General features: G+C 56.2%; 1 protein-coding gene across 1 annotated transcript in view; it reads right to left on the bottom strand.

Annotated features, from left to right (window-relative positions):
* Positions 1 to 20,222, bottom strand: part of C10H4orf50 (chromosome 10 C4orf50 homolog) — a 29,265-nt gene extending 9,043 nt beyond the window's left edge. The window contains exons 1-9 of the mRNA XM_049781650.1: positions 20,164 to 20,222; positions 18,229 to 18,607; positions 13,005 to 13,143; positions 9,654 to 10,037; positions 9,084 to 9,148; positions 5,648 to 5,687; positions 5,444 to 5,558; positions 4,604 to 4,677; positions 1,412 to 3,700 (exon numbers count right to left, since the gene is read on the bottom strand). Coding sequence (XP_049637607.1) covers positions 1,412 to 3,700; positions 4,604 to 4,677; positions 5,444 to 5,558; positions 5,648 to 5,687; positions 9,084 to 9,148; positions 9,654 to 10,037; positions 13,005 to 13,143; positions 18,229 to 18,503 — 3,381 coding nt within the window. The 5' untranslated portion in view covers positions 18,504 to 18,607; positions 20,164 to 20,222. The remainder of the gene's footprint in view (positions 1 to 1,411; positions 3,701 to 4,603; positions 4,678 to 5,443; positions 5,559 to 5,647; positions 5,688 to 9,083; positions 9,149 to 9,653; positions 10,038 to 13,004; positions 13,144 to 18,228; positions 18,608 to 20,163) is intronic.

Genomic DNA, 20,222 nt, shown 5'->3' with positions numbered 1-20,222 from the left:
TCTTGAAGAGGGAGGCGTGGGGTGCTAGAAACCACTAGAGAACGTTCTAGAATCATGCTTGGCAAAGGCTGACCTGTCGGGCACAGTCTTGGGGAATCTGGCTGCATCCCAGATGCCAGAGCCAGGCGTGAGAAGTGAGTGAGCTGTCGGGATAGCCAGCTTTCTGGGAGGGAGGAGTAAGAGGTTGGTCTAGCTAGCCCTTGGGGATGGGGGTGTGGGAGCAGATTCAGGTCCCTGACAAGCTGCTGGGCCCCAAGTTTTTTTTTTTTCCAAACACACACATGTCTGCATCAGCATAGACATGCACCATGCACACAGCTCCGTCCTGAGCAACGCTATTATTCCCCAGTGCCACGTGGACATCTTCCATGCTGAGCCCTAGTTGGGTCAGTTGGGCCTGGCCCTGCCTCTACTGGGCCTCAGAATGGCCTGGCTGCCTGGTATGGGATGGATCCCAGCCTGCTTCCCCACAGCTCAGCACAGGTTTGGCCCAGGGTCATAGCCTGAGTGTACTCAGGCTTCCCGAAACCAAAGGAACAGAGGAGGAACCCCTGGGGTTAGCCCAGGCCTGCTCCTCGATCCTGCTGTCCTCACCCCAGCAGCCACTAGAAACTCTGCAACCCTGGAAGATATCTGCCTGTCTTGGCGTCCCCTTTCCTGTGGGCACCAGGGGAGGAGGGGTTGGGGACTCCGAGGAGGGATGGGCACCCAGCTTCCTCCTGGCGACACTCAACAATGGGAGTCTCATTTCCTGGATGGGAACGGAGCAAGCGTGGGCCTGAGCTGCACCGGCTGGGCCCGTCGCGGCAGATGGGGCAGATGGATGATTCCAGAAAACTCCACCGAGTGCAAAACAACTTGGCCTTTCTGGGAAGCTGGTGTGTGTGTGTGGGGGGGGGGGTCCACTGCTGCCCCTTCTTCACAGGAGACGTACATAGTACATTATGTACATGCTACATGTCATGTACATAGTAGGTCAGGTGTTCAGTGAAATGTTACTCAGCCATAAGAGGGAAACTAGATCTGAGATAGTAGAGAAGGCACTTACCTTGCATTGACCCACCCAGGATCTGTCCCTGACACCCTAAGCCCCTCTAGGTATGATACTTAAGCACAGAGGCAGGTAAGCCCTGAGTACCACTCATGTGGTACTTAAATTTCCCACCCTCATAAACAGTGGTGTGTGTGGAGCAATAATACCACGGGGTGGGGCATCTGTCTTGGATGCAGCCAAGCCAGGTTCCATCTCTGGCATCCCATATCGTCCCCTGAGCCCACCAGGAGTGATTCCTAAGCACAGAGCCAAGAAATGGTCTGCTTTGCGACAGCACAGAAGGCCCAGTTCCAGGGTGTACCCATCTGACACAGGGTAAACCCACAGCACCCCCAGAGTTCTGCAGAGGCCACTCACCCAGGAGCCTATATTCAGGGACCTCAGAGCTGGTTCTTGGTCTGCAGTATGCGGTGGTGCTTTCTTCTCTTCCGCCTCCAAATGTGCATCATCCATGCCAGCACCATTGGTACTGCTTTGCAAGGTGCTCAGCTCCTGGGCACACCTGCGGATGGACGCTAGAGCGGCAGGCTCGGCCGAACATATGGAAGGAGAGTCCGGCCACACCCCAGTTAAGTCCATTCCAATGTCCACCATCAGAGGCCTGTGGACTCCTGCTGCCCATGCGCCCCTCTCTGAAGCGTCCACCAGACCCAGCCCCGTCTCACTCCTTCCCTGAGGAAACTCGGGGCTCCCAAGCGCCTTCTGGGCCTCTGCCTCCCTCTCCAGGCCCTGGATCCTGCGTCCCAGGCGTGCATTTTCCTCCTGGGCAGCCCCGATCACGCCTTCTATCCCCAACACAAAGTCCTGCATCAGCTCTTTGAAACTCATCCCCAGCTCCGAGATCAGTGCCTTGAGCTCAAGATTTCCCAGACGGACCTGCTTGGCTGCACCTCGGCAGGAACCGGCGCGCTCCCACACAGCCCGGTGCAACCTCCTCAGGCGCCTCTGCAGCCTCTCTTTGTCCTCTTCCAGCTGAGAAATCTTGCGGTAGTTGCTCTGGTTGCAGTGCTCCAGGTCGGAGATGGCCTGCAGAGCCTGGGCCAGGTCGCTCTTGCAGCTGGACAGGGCGTCCACCAGCGGGCCCTGGTCTGTCATGGCTGCAACTCTCTCCCTCTTGTCCTCCAAGGCAAGCACTTTTGGGTCACTTTTCTCTTCAGCTCCCTGAAGCTGCACATTGTCCTGCCAGAAGGAGCTTTGCTCTGTTTTCTGTGCAGAAACGAGCTCACAGAACCATCTCCCAGCCCTCTCCAGAGACGCAGGTGGTGGGGAGGGCTGACTCAGGCCTAGCTCAGAGAAGCCCCCCAGGGGAGCCTTGCCCAGGATGACATGGCTGGTCCCCAGGACTTCCCTCTCTTTGTGCCGAACTCCCAAACTCCACTCCGGGGCTCTTTTGCGGCCTGGGCAAACCTCCCCCAGGTCCCTGCTTAACCAAGCACACTCCTGGGGGCTGGACCATTTCGGAACCAAAATCCAGCTCTCTGTGGCCATCTGTGTGGAAACTGTGTGCATGTGGCCCTCATGTCCTTCATGCTTCGTGGGCTGCAGAAAATGAGCTTCCATCTCCTCTGTGAGCTCAGCCATGGGGGGCATGAGCCTGTCCTGGGCTTTGCAAGGGGCCCCTTGAAGGGTGGCAGCAGGTTCTGGGAATGAGACCCAGCTTGGCAGTCGGAGGCACCTCTCCCTGTTCTCAGGGCCCTCAGAGTCTGGGTTCCGGGGGACAGCCCTGCCTCCTTCCCGTGATAAAGCTACAGAGGCCCCCTCACCATGCGGCTCTGGGCGCCCAGCACTAGCTCCTTGCACAAGCAGCCAATTGCCAAAGCACATGCGGCTCAGTTCATCGTGCTTACAGTTCCTGTGTGCTGGGTCCTCCTGTTCCAGGCACTGCCCTCCTAGTGGGCACTCGGGAGCCCAGGATTCAGCGGTGCCCGCAGGGGTCTCTCCGTCTTCTGTGATGAGCCCCCCAGTGTCCCTGGTCCCCTTCCTGCCTCTGTGAACTTGGCCGTCTGCTGACATGAAGGATCCTCCCCGAGGAAGGGGCTGTGAGGGTCCTGGGCAGGGGCCAGTGTGGGGGTATCTAGGAACCCCAGCCTTGTGCTGCTGGGTCTTGGGGCCCCCCAAGGTCTTCTCCAGGCTCAGATGCGCCCTGCTTCCTGGGATTGGCTCCAACTTGCCACTGATGTCTTCAGCTTCTTGCCTGCACCCCAGGCTTTCAGAACCCCGTTCCCTCTCCCTCCTCCCCATCCTCTGCACTCCTCCCTCCCGGCAAAAGTCTCCCTGACACTGGCGCCCTCTTTTGGGGCGCTGGGGGAGTGCAGCGTGTCGGGATTCCAGGTCCCAGGTCGCACTGGGCTGCCCTGGGAAGCACCCCAGGGGACTGGCTTGTCCTTGGACACCACCAGGAGCACTTGGGAGTCCATTGTCCAGTTCCTGTGGGGACCGGTGCTCCTCTAGGAGGCCTTCCTGGTACGGCAGCAGTGGCTCCAGGTGGGTTCCCAGCTCCTCCAGCTCACCAAGAGGAAAACAGAGGGAGGCCTCTGGGGCTGGGACTTCAGGGACCCCAGGCTGGGAGGTCCAGGCCAGGTCCACGGGCGGAATGGAGCTGGGCAGACACACAGGAAAGGAAGAGCTGTCACCGGCTGGGAGACACTGGATGGAGAGAGATGAGAGTTAGAAACAGCCCCTTGGGCCGAAGCTTATAGCACAGTGGGGAGGGTTCTTGCCTTGCACATGGCCAGCCCAGGTTTGATCTCAACATCCCATAGGGTCCCCTGAGCCTGCCAGGAGTGGTTCTTTGTGCTGCTGTTGTTGTTTTACCTTTGGGTTTTTGGGCCACACCCGGCAGCACTCAGGGGCTACTCCTGGCTCTGAGCTCAGAAATTGCTCCTGGCAAGCTTGGGGGACCATATGGGATGTCGGGAGTCAAACCAGGTTCTGTCCAGAGTTGGCTGCATGCAAGGCAAATGCCCTACTGCTGTAGGCATCACTCCGACCCCAGTTCTTTTTTTTTTTTTTTTTTTTTTGGTTTTTGGGTCACACCCGGCGGTGCTCAGGGGTTACTCCTGGCTGTCTGTTCAGAAATAGCTCCTGGCAGGCACGGGGGACCATATGGGACACCGGGATTCGAACCAACCATCTTTGGTCCTGGATCGGCTGCTTGCAAGGCAAACGCCGCTGTGCTATCTCTCCGGGCCCTCGACCCCAGGTCTTGAGTGCAGAACCTAGAGTAACCCCTGAGGGCTGCTGGGTGTGGCCCCCCTCAAAAGACACAGTTCCTTTCTCCACTAGACCCAACCCAGCCCTCTTGGACCTAATCCGACTCTCCTCTTCCCTCCTTCCACCTCCCCCTTTTCCTCTCTCCTGCCTTCCCCTTCTCTTCCCTCCCCTCTTCTCCTCATGCTTAGAGCTTCCTAAGAAGCCAGCCTGGTACCAATATCTACCCCAGTGTAGAACATTTTTCCTCCTACCCTGAGCATTTCCAGAATATTCTGAGTCACCCTCCCACCTATGTGTGTCCCCCCCCCCCAATGGTGCCACCACAGAAAAGCTCACCTGCCTATAGGCCGGGAGTTCCAGGAGCTCAGCCCTGACACAGTGCAGGGAGTGGGGGTACCCCAGAGGCAGGCCTGGGAATACACAGGACCCCCGAGTTAAAAAGACACTTCTGGACACTCCCCGATGGTCACCATCAAGGGGACGTTGTTCTCCCATCCAAGGCCTCCTCGTCTATTGTAGAGGCACCAGGTGGGAGAGACACCCTACAATGAGCCCACGACTGGTCAGGGATCAAGCATCGGTGCTCTAGTTCTGCCCCCCCCATTCCCATGACGGGACTCACTGACCTAGTCCTGCCCAGTCCCCTGGGATCCGCCTCTGGCTGGGTCAGGACCCTCAGCATCCCTCGACTTCCCAGGCAGGGGGACAGCAGGGGCAGCAGCTCAGCCTCTCAGCAGCACTGTGGGGCACACATGACACTGCACCCTTCAACTCTGCACTCCTAAATGTCACATCACTAAACTCAGCACACTAAACCGCACACCCACACCCCTAAATCATGCACCCCTGCACCCTTCACCCCCGAACCTTGTACCCTTATACCCACAACCCATATGCATAAACCCCATACTCCTATACCTGTAGCCCTGAACCCCATTTGGGCTTGAAGGCCTACAGCAGGCTCACATGAGATCCCAGATCCCAAGACACCCCTTTTGACACTGGCCCTAGGCGCTGCTTAGCCCCTGCACAGTGTCCAGAAGTGCCATGGCCACTGTGTCATGAGGCCATGTTCTCGGCCATGTGTCCCAAGGGAGCAGCACCGCCTCCCTGAACCTGAGCAAACAGCACTGACTCCTTGGGAGTAGGGAGTACCAATCATCCAAGCCCACACACCTGCAGAGGCTCTGGGCCCTGGGGCACCCTCGCAGCAGACGGTCCTGCAGACAGGGAGGGCCTGGTCCTCCGGGGCCAGGGGTGGGGGTCTGGCCTGTGTGTGGCCTGGGAAATCCTGCAGGTGACATGGGAGGACAGAACTGAGGGGCCCAGCTCACTCAGGGGCTTTGGCTACTCTCCATGCTCTGCCCTGCTGCCCATCACCTCCTCAGTTGGGGGGACTTTGGTGCAGCTCCCCAGAGCCCTGCCAAGGGAGGCAAGCCAACTGGATGAGAGGGGCCCCCTCAACTTTCTGCCCAGCACAGAGGTTCCAACACGTTGGCCTCTGGGTCTCGCCCCTGCCCCCCAGCAACCCAAATCCCAGGGCCCAGCAGGGGGCTGCGGGCACTGTCCTGAGCCATTGCTTTGTTGCTACTACAAAGGTGCAGAGAGTGTGTGTGATCATGTATGTGTACATGTGTGTATAGATGATGTATGTGCATTTGCATGTATTTAGATATATGTTACTGTGGACATGTGGAGAGCATGTATATTCTCTATGCATGAGGTGTGCTATGTGAGCATGCCACATATGTGTGTCCATATGTGCATAGCATATCCATGTGTGTATGCACTGCATGTTGTGCATGCTGTGGAGGTATGTGCATGCATGTGTGTATGTGTGTGGTATGCACCTGTATGAATGGGGTTCATGTATGTGTGCTCTGTGTAAGCATGTGTGTGAGTACATGTATGTATATATGTGTTGTGTGGGCATACACATGTATGATGGTGCATGTAGGCACACATTATGTTGTGTGTGTGCTGTGATATCAGCTTGTACATGTATAGGTGTGTATCATGGAGAATATCTCAGCGTCCCATCACTCCCAGAGTGGAGACCACCCCCTCACTACCAACTCAGTGCTCGGGGGACCCACAGGCTCAGCCTTGCTGGCACTTGGCCGCCAACTGCCTCCAGTTTAATGCTCAAGCCCGGTGAATCCGGGTCCCAAGGGCCCCCCCTGCTGGTGCTCACAAGAACCTCGGGGTTGATTCATTAGCACCAGCCTCCCCAGCCCCAGCCCCCAGCCCTCCACAGGCTGAAGGTAGGTCACAGACCGGTCCGAATGTCAGTGGGCGCCCATGTCTGGCTGGGGCTGATTCGCTCAGACATACAGCATCAAGACAGCCAACAGCCACCGCCCCAGCCTGGCAGACGGAGGCTGAGATGTGTTCTGCTCACTAGGACCCCAGCAGAGCCCCCCAACACCTTCCAGGAGGATCCCCTCACAGGGGCGTGATGCAGGCCCATCACTCCCAACCTGGAGCCCGTGACTGTCCCCACTTGCCTTAGTTTCTCGACTTTTAACCATGAGGGTCGCTAGATCCAGGATGGTGGGGACCCTAAGACCGGCTCCCTCCTGGGGCCAACTCCCCCACTCCTGCCTCAGTTTCCCCAGTTGTTACCCTGTCCCTCCCCCACTGCCATCCCGATAGACTCCTGTATGTTGGGAACTTCTATTTCCCAAGGCCAGTGGTGCGTATACTGGGATCAGGGATCCGTAGGTAGTGAGAAAGAGGGGGCACCAGGGAGAATTAGGAGCCCTCATAAAGGTGGCTGTGACACTAAGGAGCTACCCCAGAGGGGACGATCTGGCCTGTAGTCTCAGGAGACTTTCTGGAGGCAGTGGCCAACCCAGTGAAGAGAAAGAAAAGAGAAAGAAAAGAGCCACCCAGTTGGGCAGCCAAGTGAAGGAAGTGAGATGTTCTTGGCACTGGTGCACACAGACTGCTCCAAGGAAACTCACAGCTGCCTTGGCCCTGAGCACCCAGGACCAGCAGGTCCTCCTTGTTCCAATGAAATCCATACTCCCTACAGTGCTCCCAACCGTGCTCCCTTGGTGCTCCCCTCTGTGTGCTCTCCTTCATGACACCATCTGGTGTTCTCCGTGCTCCCTTAACTTTCCTCTGAGCTCCCCTCCATGCTCCCCCTGAGTGCCCTTGTGTGCTCCCTGCATGCTCACCTTGGAGTTCCCCTCAAGCTTCCTCCATATCCCTTTCCGAGCTCCTCTCTGTGTCCCCCTCAGTGCTCCCTTCTGTGCTACTTCCTCTCCAAGTGCTCAAGGTTCCTGGGGCTCTGATCTGGCCCCCTGCACCTCTGAGAGGGGATCTGCCAGCTCCAGTCCTCAGCCCTCACATCAGAGGGACCCCAGATTCCGGGACTTACTCTTCCACCCCTCCCTGTTTGTGCCCCCCAAGTATCTGAGGTTCTGGTCACCTTTATCCCTGCTCATGCCTGCTGGACGCATTGGGACACATGGTGGACCAGGGGCTTGTCTCGGGCAGCCCCGGCAGGCAGTTGAGGCCACGCCAAGCACTGATCCCAGGTGCACCCAGCACCGGTGATGACAAAGATGCTGCCTCTGTGAATAACAGTGCCAGTCCAGAGACCATCACCGAGGCTGCCCCTGCAGTCAGCAGCATCTGCCTAACCCTGACCATGACTGAGCGCCAATGTCTGCTCCTTTGTGATTAATATGGGGTGGGAGGAACAGCACCTCCTTCCCCTCAAGGTAAGGACCAACAGGGATGATGCAGGGGTGGGGTGGGAAGGTGCCAGGGGCATTGCCCGGGCCTGAGCTGCAAACTCATCAACTTGCAAAGCTGCCCCTTGGGCTCTGGATGCCCCTAAATTCCTGAGCCCAGGACCTCTGAAGCAGGTGGCTGACTCGGAAATAGAATTACAGTATCTGTGGCCCCAACTGCAACCTGAAAGAGGGAGGGAGAGATGAAGAGAAGGAGGGAGGGAGAGAGGGAAGAAGGAAGCAGGGATGAAGGGAGAGGATAAGTGAAGGAAGAAGGGAATGGAGGAAAGGAGGGATGCAGTCCTGGGGTGCCTGCACTGCCCACACCCTAATCTCTGTGGGCTCAGGAAGTAAAGGGCTGAGGTCCCCACCCAAGTCCTGGGGGAACTGAGGCCCACACAGAGTCAGGGTGGCTGCGGTGGCTGGTTCCATGCATGTTGATGGTGAAGGAGATAGGAGGGGGGAAATTAAGGAAGTTTCCATAGCATCAGGTGGGCTAGGAAGGGACAGCTTTGTGGGGGGCTCAAGGAGTGGGCCAGGGGACCATGCCTAGACCCAAATGCCTCAAGGACCCCTGTTCTGGGTTGTGGGGTGCTGAGCCTCCATGGACTTAGTGCAATAATAGTGCACTAAATGGCTGACATGGCCATTCTGGGAATACGTGAGGGGGTGTGAGTACCCTTGAGTGCCCGCCTGGCCCATCCAATATTTCTGGGAGACAGCAGCAGCGTTGAGGGGGCCAGAGTGACTTCAGCCAAGAGCAGCCTAAGAGGAGCACAAAGGATTCTGCACAATATCCCCGGTCACCTCTGCACAGTTTATTCCCAGGTTCTGGCAAAGTGCCAAGGCTCCCAGCTGGTAGACCCAAGTGTGCAGGGCCCACAGGACAAGGGGCCCAACTGGCAGAGAAGGCAGATGGAGAAGAGACGAGAAATGAGGTGTAGACCTGGTGGGGTTGGGGGCAATATGCCCCACTGAGAAACAGTGAGGAAGATGCCAGGTCCCACTTCCACAGAAACGGTCCAGCGTCCAGGAGGGTCTGAGTGTGTCTCCCTGGTGTGGGCAGTGCTCACCAGGCCCCTGTAGTGTGGGGGGTTCCCAGGGTGGTCGTGGTGGGAGGTTGAGGAGCTGCCTGGTGCTGGAGGACAGTTTTCCAGAGCAGGAGCTCAGGTCCCACCAGATCGCAGCGGGAAAGCAGGAGGGGCAGCTTCTCTCTCCAGCATTCTCTGGCCCCATACATCGTCAGTGCTCAGCTTCCTACAGACCAGTGCTTGCAGACCAGATCAGCCTGGGGCCCTCCACAGACAAGCAGAAGGAGGAACTGCCCATATTCCAAGGGAGAACTGTCCAGGATCGGAGGAGTAGGAGGATTTGGGATTTTGGGAGTGCTAAGGACATGCCCCAGGTAAGGAGCCAAGCGGTGGGCAGCGCAAAGCAGGAGGGAGTGGAGGATGAAGAGAAGATGGACTGAGGATGGTGCTACCCGGCCTGGGGTGAGTGGAGGTTGGGGGGGCAAGGGAAGAAGGGGTCAGGGAGCCTGGGAGGGATGGAGGCGACTTGGGGATCAGCCACCCATCACTCTAAGAAGCTATTCAGGAAAGGCAATGCAGCAAGGCCCCTTGTGCGTCCCAGTGACCACTTACCGGGTGGCAGTGACCCGGCTCGTCCAGCAGGCTCGGGGGGCGACGGGGTGGCCCCCTAAGGCCCAGGCGGCTGAAGTCGGGCAAGTCCAGCTCCTCCTGCTGCCCAGGCTCGGCCCTGGAGGACGGGGGCCTCGGGGGACCCTGGGGATCCAGCTCGGCCAGCAGGAGGCTGGCGGCCCGACAGAGGCGCCGCACGTCCCGCTGCAGCCGCCCGACCTGTGCCCGCAGCTGGCGCTCCTGCCCGCGCGCCAGGCGCAGCTGGTGCCAATGCGTCCGCCTCGCGCGCTCCAGGGCCACCGCCTGCTGCCCCAGCACCGCGTCCTGGGCCCGCACCAGCTCCCGCAGCCGCTGCTGCCGCCTTCGCGCGCGCTCCTGCTCCCGGACCTAGAGTGGCGGTGGAGGGGAGTCAGGAAGCTCCTTTCTCTCCATGTGCTCTAGTTCTGTCTTTTCGGGTTTGGGGTTTGAGAGTTTGGGGTTTGTTCCGAGTGCCTGGGTGCCCAACTTGGCTTTGCACGACACAGGAGGTCAATTTTCCCCCAGGAGAATCATACATTCTGGTATTTGGGGGGTATCCTGCACCCACTCTGTGCAGCCTGCACGGCTGTTTATGGATGGAGACTGCAGTGGGCTGGAGGGCTCTTGTGGGCCTGAGCACTCATGGGCACAACTGGCTCCGATTTCCAGGAGGAATTCCTCAAGAAAGCCTGGTTGGGGCCGGGAAGGTGGCGCTAGAGGTAAGGTGTCTGCCTTGCAAGCGCTAGCCAAGGAAGGACCGCGGTTCGATCCCCCGGCATCCCATATGGTCTCCCCAAGCCAGGGGTGATTTCTGAGCACATAGCCAGGAGTAACCCCTGAGCGTCAAATGGGTGTGGCCCAAAAAAACAAAAAAAAAAAAAAAAAAAAAAAAAAGAAAGCCTGGCAGGGACCCCTGAGGTCCCTACTACCACCACGTTTCTCAGCACCCCAAGAACGAGTGCCTGCTTCCCCTCCTGCCCCCAAATCAGTCTGTCTTCCGTTGGCAAGATGAGACCAGCCCTGGTCAGACCCACTGTGGGCTCCAGAATACAGTCGGAGTGTCCCCACTGGGACCTCATCTTCTTTTCCCACATGGTCATTGTTGGGTGGAGCAGAAGGCTCCCCTGCCCCTCACCCCGGCAGAATTGAGGCGCCCCATGCTCGAGGAAGGAGGAGGAGACTCCTGATGTTCAGGGTGGGAGTGAGCAGATGGAAGGGGTTTCCTCTCCCTGAACTCCCAGACTACTACGGTTGGGAGCTATCTTGGTGTACAAATACTTCCTGGGATCGCTGAGTGCCATGTACAAATGCTTCTGAAGTGTTGAGTCTTGTGTGCCAACGCTCCTGGGATTGCTGAGAGCATGTACAAAAGCTTCCTGGAAATATTAAGTCTCATGTGCAAGTGTGTCCTGGGAATATTGACAGTCACAGAGTCAAGCTTAGGCTGACAACAAGCATGCATGGTGGGTAGAACAATTTACTCATGCACTTCCACCCAACTGGCTCCAAATTGCAGATTATTTCTGTCAAGAGATGCAAGCTTAGACTCGGGGAGGCTCCCAAGCACCCTAGTCACCCTGAGCTCATACTCCTCATGTGGAAATGGGGTTCTATGGCCACTCTGCTAGGAGCCCCTAATAAGAAAGAGACACTGTGAGGTGGAGCCTGCAGATGTGCTGAGATATGCCCGGGCCCCTGCAAGTACACCCCACACATGTCTGTGTCCATTACTCAGGCCCTGACCCTTTCCCAGGAATCCATAGGCTCCAACTTACAGGATCTTTTGACATGTCGGGCCAAGTGGGCATCTGGAGGATGGAATGAGGTATACCACCCCCCCTCCATCCCATAAACTTCTTCTGGATCCAGCTATCCCTGAAGCAGGAGAGCTTCATGCACCTGAAGGCCAAGAGAAAGCCTTGCTGGGCCAGGGCTCCTTAAGGCAAACCCACCTAACCAGACTCCTTTCATCCGCTGCTGCGTCAACCACCAGGCACTATCCAAAGCCTCCTTTGCAATGGTGGCTACTGCGAGGAATGTCAACTTCACAGCAGTGGAGCCTTTGTTTGTGTGTGCACACACATGTGCCTACATGTATGTACATACATGTACACACTGACACACTCACACAGGTGCACACAAGCACCTACATGCACAGGTACACATATACATTCACACTGACACACATGCACACGCACGCACCCACGCACACACACATGCACATTCACACAGAAGCATCTGGGAACAGGTATCCCTGCAAGCATGTTTCACCTCTTCCTAGTTCCCAGGCAGCTTTGGGCTTTTCTGCATGTGGGTTGTGGGCCTAGACGGAGTGTGGGACCCAGTGGCTGGTTGTGGCCAGCACAGAGGCCATCACAGCACCAATGTGGCCAGTGCCTGTACCACCCCCATAGGACGCCTCACAGAACTTCTCGGGTTCAGTATAGGGCCCTGCCTGGGCTATCCTTTGACAGGACGCTGGGCCCCTACTAGCCTCCTGTACCTCATTCCGGCACACTTGGGTGATAGCTGGTAGGTCCCACAGCAGCTCCTGCCATTCAAACACCTGCTCCTGCGAGTGCTTGACTGACTCACCTCCCCAGCAACATCAGGACATCATATGGTCCCACTGCGGAGTGTGGACACTGAGATACAGAGGTGGCCACTAGTCTCTGGTCACATACCAGCGAGGAGATGGCAGAAAATTAGCTCCAGACTCTGCTCGAGGGGTTGGCCTCCTCCTCAGGACACCTCATGCCCTGTCCCCTTGTATTGATGGTCTCTGATCACCAACCCTTCACCCACACAGCTGGGAGTCACACCCTGACACTGGTCACAAAACCCCATGGTCTCCAGAACTTGACTAGGAATGTCCTGTGCCCTGCACCCCACCTGCTGTGTACACTGAGTGCAAGGATAAGCTCGGGTGTCCAGTTCACAGCATTTCCTGCACACATGTGCGCACACATGCTCACAACCTGTATGCGTGTGTATGCACGCATGCGCCTGCACGCGGGTCCGGGTCTCATTCGTGTTCTCACCCCAGCCCCAACCCATGCCTCCCCCGAGAGGCAGAAGGGGGTACAGAACGGAGGGGTGGAAGGGCATCTACTCTACAGCCAAGCAAATGGAACAATGGTTCGGCGAGGTCCCTGGTCCAGCACCCCCTGCCTGCACCATGGCTGTTATGAACCCTCCAAAGTTCGGCCCACAAAAGCTGGGGTCTCCCACACTTGTGCTGCTACCTTAGCGCAACTGCAGATGCTCCACTCCCACCCCAACATAGAAATGGGATGACCCTGAGAACTGAGGAGCAAAGTGCAAGGAACCGAGTACCTGGCGGGCCAGGGCTCCCCGCAGAGCGTCCAGCTGCTCCTGGGCCAACAGGAAGCGGCTCCTCTCCTGAGCGGCGCGGGCCCGTGTCTGCTCCAGCTCCCGCATGAGTCTGCGCTCTGACCGCTCCAGCTCCCGGATCCTGGGGGGAGGCAGGAAGGTCTCAGGACTGGGTGTCCTTGGGGCTCACTTGGGATAAAGCTTACTCAGGATGGAGCTTCTCAGGATGGGGGTTGTACTCGGGACAGTTTCACTAGGGACAGGGTTCACTCAGAAAGAGGGCCTGGCCTGAGGTGCATGCCCCTGTGGGACTGATCTCTTCGGCCATCGCACTGACCAACTTTTGAGACTGGCATTTCTGTAAAGCCTGCATGTAGATTTTAAGAGTGGAATTTCTGGGACCAGAAAGATAGCACAGCGGTAACATGTTTGCCTTGCACGATGTCAACCAGGGATGGACCTGGGTTCAATTCCTGGCACCCCATATTGTCCCCCGAGCCTTCCAGGAGCAATTTCTGAATGCAGAGCCAGAAGGAACCCCTGAGTACTGCTGGGTGTGGCCCAAAAACAACAACAACAACAACAACAACAACAACAACAAAGAGTGGAATTTCTGGGCTGGAGTGAAAGCACAGAGGGTAGAGAGTCTGCCTTGCATGAGGCCGACCTGGGTTCGATTCCCAGCATCCCTTAGTGTCTCCTGAGCTCTCCGGGAGTAATATCTGAGTGCAAAGCCAAGAGTAACCTCTGAGCACCACCAGGTGTACCCACCCCATCCCCACCAAAATAAAAGAGTGCTTTTTCTGTCAAGCATGCTTGTAGAGCATTCCCATTCTGAAGGCCATCTGAGATGTTGCAAAGGCCACTATTGAATAAGTCCAGGCCAGGCATCAAGGTCCTAGCTGTGTTCTCCCCACTGACCCTGTAATGTTCCATCCAGGTGATGCCAAATAAGAGAAGTCCAGGCCTGGGCAACGAGAACTAAGCAGCCTCAGTGCATTTGCCTCTTTACACCTGTGCGACCTTGTGAGTCTATGCGTTTGTGCATCTGTGCCTTTGTGCTGTCCCAGCAGAGCCTCATGCCCACAGTTCGTCTAGGTCACACACCAGGAAGCAGCCAAGGTCACAACTTCTACATTACAGACCACCACATACTTTTCTATTGTAACTAGGCCCCATGGCCTCCCATTGGAATGACATTCTCGCAAATCTGATCCATGGAAACTACTGATATCCAGAGGAGGGGAAATTTCTGCAGTTAAAATAACAGTTTGCTCTGCATGTGCTTACCATGCACAGCTAGATGGTCATCCTGGGGGGAATAGTGGGGTCACAAAGCAACGTTTGAACCAGCAGGAATGCCTAGTTCCAGTTCTGCAGAGGGGAATGAAGGAGGCAGGCAGGGGAAGGCTGGACCTCTGGGCACCTGGAGAGGAGAAGCATCCTGCCACCCGTTTCCTGTCTGGGCCTGATTCCAGGCCCCTTCAAGTGTCTCCTCACATCTAGGAGAAAACACCTCGGAGCACAGGAACTTTCCGCTAAGCCATCTCTGCATCTGCTTTCTCCAACCCCAAAGCCCAGCCAGGCACCTAGGGCAGATGGATGCCTGGCTCACCACTCCCCGGTCTTAGGTTCTGTGGGAACTAGCTCACCTGTTCACCCTCACTGTGCCCGTCTGTGATATAGAAGCTATTCCTTGCTTTGAGAGTCCTTGGGTAGATTAAAGGAAAAAGCTAAAGGAAACTATACATTGCTGTCATAAGACCTATTTCGAAACCCTTTCCTGCTCTAGTTCCAAAGGTCTGGAAGAGTCTGAAAGGTGAGAGATGGAGTGAGTTCATACTCCCCCAGCACATCATAATCAACTTCCTTTCCAGTGGCCCCATTTTCTGGGACTGCTGGATACTGAAGTGAAGAGAGCAGGGAGGCTGAGACTGGACGCCACACTGCCGGCCCTGAAAGGGGACTAGGGAGCCACTAGTCCTGCAGTGGGGTGAACTGAACCCTGCAACGCCTGAGTGGACACTCTGGACACAGCATCCACTTCACAATGCTTTCACCCAGCACCAACTTGGAGATGGGACACTCAGCTCAGGACGCCAGTTCTGACACATCCAGCCCTGAGCCTGGCGCACATTTGGTCCCACAGAGCTCAGAGAGCAAACCAAATTGCAGTGCGGAATGGGACAAGTCAGCACATTTTGCCTTGATCACCGCAGGAAAGGGAAGAACTCTCAAGACTAGACAGCCAGTGGAGCGCCCTGTTTGCCTACTGGCTGAGTTAAAAAATACAAGCCATGGGCCCGGAGAGATAGCACAGCGGCGTTTGCCTTGCAAGCAGCCGATCCAGGACCAAAGGTGATTGGTTCGAATCCCGGTGTCCCATTTGGTCCCCCGTGCCTGCCAAGAGCTATTTCTGAGCAGACAGCCAGGAGTAACCCCTGAGCACCGCCGGGTGTGGCCCAAAAAACAAAAACAAAAAAAATACAAGCCATAGCTTTTGGGGGGTGGCAGAGTAATAACAAAGCAGAGAGGGCATTTGTCTTGCAGGTGGAAGATTCAGTTGCCAGCATCTCAAAGGGTCCACCGAGTCTAGGAGTAGTTACTGATTTCACAGCCAGGAGTAACCCCTGCGCACTGCTGGGTGTGGCTCAAAAACAACAAATAAACAAACAAAATACAAGCCAGGAAGGATGATAAAGAGGACCAGAGGCTGAGAGACTCGAACAGGGGTGGACAGCGGAACATCTCAGCTCCCTCCTATGAGCTCACTGGGTGAGCCCAGAGAAGCCAAGTGAGGAGATGAAGATGTTTCAGGATGAGATCCCTATAGCTGTGAGAGCTGAGGATGAGGGTGTTGACTGTCCATACTGGGAGGGGAGCCTGGCACCCCGTGAGCTCAACCACAGGGGCTCCTATTCTTGGTGAAATTCTATGAAAAATGAACATACAGCAAGGGCTGGTTTGGAGAACAAGTGTGTAAGGACGGAGGGTGGGAAGCAAGAAGGTTGGAAGATGAAGATGAGACCTTCCCCTCTGCCCTCCTGGACAGAAGCTGCTGTGGAATATCTTTGGTTTCTCTTCATATCTGCAGATTCCCCCTGCCCCTCTCACTGGGAAAACCTCAGATAAGAGATTCAATGTCCTCAGCCTCAGTTTCCTTTCTTGGGAAAGAGACAACATGATATCTCCTTTGACAGGAGCTCGGTGCTCATTGGTCTACACTGGAGACTTCAATCACCACCAAATATAGGTTACACTGCAGGCGTATAGCCTGGGCCCCTGACTTCCCCAGCTGTTTCGGTTGTATGTTCCGGTTGTACAGGATGGAATAAATTGCATCCCCTCAGCCCCTAGTCACCTATGGGAGCCCTTCCCTCCACACCTGGAACAGGGCCTGAATTTGAAGCAGGTTTGGTAGAGGGGACAGTCCTCAGGTCTGGCCCAAATGCCATGCACAGGTATCCCTGGGACAGAGGCACACTGAGGATGAGCAGACAAGGACAGGAAGGAAGAGGTTGGCTATACCTGAGATGAGGAGTCTCAAGAGGAACCTCAGCATCCACTGGCATCACCAGACCCAGCACTGCTGGGGGAGGGCAGAAGCTGCTCTGTGTTTCTTTGTTATAACAACTGTGGATGATGGATGCAGGCTGCAGAATAAATGTGTGTGTGTGTTTATATGTCTGTCTGTATGTATGTGTGTGTGTGGAAAGATGGAGGGGCAGGTTAGATGGAAGGATGGTGGATGAATGGATTAAAGTGAGAGATAAAGTATAGACAGATGGATACATATCTGGTGGATGGATAGACAGAGCGTAGGTTGATGAATAGGCAGATGAATACACACATGGATGGACGTTGAATAGAGTGACATTTGGGTGCTGGACATATGTCATAAATTACAATCACATAAGTTACAAAGTAAATGCTGACATGCATGTCATCGTAAGAGAAGCTTTACAAAGAGGGATAAATGACATGTAAGTACATATTCAAGGACCTGTTTTAATTAAAGTAAAGGAAAATATAGTAAAATGGTAGTTCCAGACAAAGCCCAGACACTCAGTGCCTCGCCACTCTGTCAGACTGGCTATGGCCTGGCCAAGCAGCATGTTCCTGTAGGTGCCATAGGACCTGACCATATGATGACACTGCAGGATGAGCAGGGCTAAGGTTATGGAAGAGCCTGCCGCAGCACCAAAGCCAAGGTGAGAAGGACATGGAGAATCTGTCCCAAAGAAGGTGGTTGCTGACTCTGGCTGACTCTGGGGCCCCGCCCCACCACACACCCCGAAACCCCACAGCCACCAGGGCCTGTGGCAGGGGCAGACGGCACAGGGCTGAGTGTGGGGAAACATTTGGAGCAGTGAAGTGAGCCTGACATGGCAACAGTGGCTACATCCATGCAACACGCATTTGCCAGAACCACAGGATGGGCGAGGCCAAGAGGGGATGTTCACGCATAGTACAGTGATAAAAAAACATGACGAGGGGCCGGTGAGGTGGCGCTAGAGGAAAGGTGTCTGCCTTGTAAGCGCTAGCCAAGGATGAACCACAGTTCGATCCCCCGGCGTCCCATATGGTCCCCCCAAGCCAGGGGCAATTTCTGAGTGCTTAAGCAGGAGTAACCCCTGAGCATCAAACGGGTGTGGACCCCAAAAACCAAAAAAAAAAACAAACAAAATAAAAACATAAAAAACACAACGAGGGGCCGGAGAGATAGCATGGAGGTGAGGCATTTGCCTTGCATGCAGAGGTCGGTGGTTCGAGACCCGGCATCCCATATGATCCCCTGAGCCTGCCAGGAGCGATTTCTGAGCGTAGAGCCAGGAGCTCTAAGCTAGGAGCTGCCAGGACCCAAAACCAAAAGAAAAACCAAACAAACAAAAAAAGCATGACGAACACACAGAACCGTGACGGAAGAAAGGGGGCGCCACCAGCCAGGCCCAGGACCACACTAGAGATGGTGATGGGAGGCCAAGATATGTTCTCTGTGGAGAAAGCTCCTCCCACCAGCCAGTCCTGAATGGGCCTGGGAATCTGCATTGCAGACATGAAAATTGAGGCAGAGGACAGGAAAGAGTAGGAGCTGAGAGTAGGCAGGCGTGGAAGGGGGTGAGGGGTCCCTATCCTGGGCTGTAAGATGTCCTATCAGCGCAGCAAGCTACAGCCACTCTGGCACCCGGGGCCAGCCAGCACATAGGGAAGGGTCCCCAGCATTTACCTGCTCCTTAGTCCTGACTGTGACCTCTCGGACGTGTCCACCAGCGCCAGCAGTGTCTGCTCTGAGCGATCGTGGGGTTTGCTGAGCAGGCCAGGGTGGGCAGCCTCCCTGCCGGCACAGCCCGGGGCCTCCTCTTCGTCACTCTCGTCTGCGTCCCTGAAAACCCAGCGTGTGTCGATCTTCACCTTCACATTCATGACGTCCGTGTCATCGCCACCTGGTGCCTGGACCACATAGCTGAAAGTCTGCGTTGGCCCCTCGGCCTGTGGCTCCATGGCTCCAGCAGGTGGCTTGGGGGTCCTGGCAGCTGGAGGAGCCCGACTCCCAGAGTGGAACTTGTGGAGCCTCCGGGGTGCGGGTGGGGGCGAAAGAAGCTCCTCTGGGGGCAAGTTATTCATGAGTTATTCATGAGCAGGGCTTGGGTTTCAGGATGTCGCTCTGTGCAACATGAGCGAATGTCAAAAGGCTCGGGTAGCAGGTCCGCATGCCCATGGGAGTGGCCAGGGCAAGAGCAAGGCAAGTGGCAAGTGGGGGGAAGCTTGGTGGGCAGTGGTGGGATGGAAGGGGCAGCAGAGCCACAGGTGGCCATAGGCTATTCTCCGTCTCAGCTCCTAGTGGGGCTCAGTGGGTTTTCCAGGTTCAATGAAGGAGACCCCAGCCCTCTTGGGGGAGGCTGATTCATACACCAACCCAGGGCTCCAAAGAGAAGTGTGGGGGTCAAGCTGGGGACTGAGGGGGACCATCAAAGGGGTGGGGCTGGGAGAGGCCAAGGAAGTTTCCTTCCTAGTTGGCAGAGGGGCAGATTCGCCCCAGGCCCATCCCTGGCAATACAGTAAGCTGAAGGCCAGAGCAGGCCAGGGGCAGGCTAGGGAGGGTAGGAGAGGGGAAGGAAGGGAAGAGAAGGAACTGGTCCAGGGGAGGAAGAGGGGATGGGAGGGCCGCCAGGGGAGGGAAGGGAGAAAATAGAAAGGGGTAGGGTTTGGGCAGGGAGGGCAGATAGGGGCATGACCTGGGGATGGGGGGCAGGGATGGGTGGGATGGGAAGGGAAGGGCTAGGGGGAAAGAGGGAAGGGCTAGGGCAGGGGCAGGGAGGGGAAAGGAAGGGAGGGACAGGAGAGAAGAAAAGGAAAGGACAGAGCAGAGCAGAGGCTCCCTTTGGTTTGGCTGTGGAAAGAACCCACAGCCCAGGTTTGTGGATTGGCAAGGTGTTTGGGACCTAACTGTGAACTTCGAGTCCCTGGTTGCAGACTTGGGGTACCATTCTAGAACCTGAGACCCCCGGAAGGTTCAGATACTTGATGGGGATGGAGCTCTGGGGACTCGTGGGAGCATTGAGAGAGAGGGCACAGGATAAAACTGGGGTTCGGGATGAGGCTGAATGCACCCCCCCTTCTCAGAGCATGGGAGGGCTTTGGAGGACTTCTAACTTCTCTTGTTAAGAAGTAAATGCTTAAGAGCTATTTTCTGGCATAGGGATGTATCCCCAAGAGGCATGGGTCACGAGTTAGGAATTTATGGGTGCAGGAAAGTAGATCCCTCCTGCCACCCAGTTTCAGGGGTGTGACCAGGAATCCAGCATAGTAGGAGGGGGGGTCTGGCTCCAGATGGCAAAGCCCCTGCCATGAGGGAGGTGGGAGATGCTGGTTCCTCTTCATCCAGAAGGAATGAAGGACAGGGATGGGGAACACCTCCATGACAGGTGCCTTTGGGATGCTTGTGTACAGAAATGGACCATCTGCCCCTTATCTGTCTCCTCCACACCCACAGAGCCTGTCTCATGAGACACAAAACCTCTGCTGCCCGGCTTCTTTGCTGGTGGGAAGTTAAGGGGATCCCGAGATCATGCTGTACCCCGTGACCTCCAAGCTCCAGCTTCCTCCTCCCCAAGGACCCCATGGAGTCCTGCTGTTCCTCCTTGTGCGGGGAGAAACTGACCTGAGTTTGCAGGCACTGCTGGGAAGCTCTGGGGCACTAGCCGCTCAAGTACGCCCACT

The sequence above is a fragment of the Suncus etruscus genome, chromosome 10, assembly GCF_024139225.1.
Source record: "Suncus etruscus isolate mSunEtr1 chromosome 10, mSunEtr1.pri.cur, whole genome shotgun sequence".
Taxonomy (NCBI): Eukaryota; Metazoa; Chordata; class Mammalia; order Eulipotyphla; family Soricidae; genus Suncus; species Suncus etruscus.
Note: the sequence above shows the minus strand (reverse complement) of the source record. Positions and strands in the feature narration are given on the sequence as shown.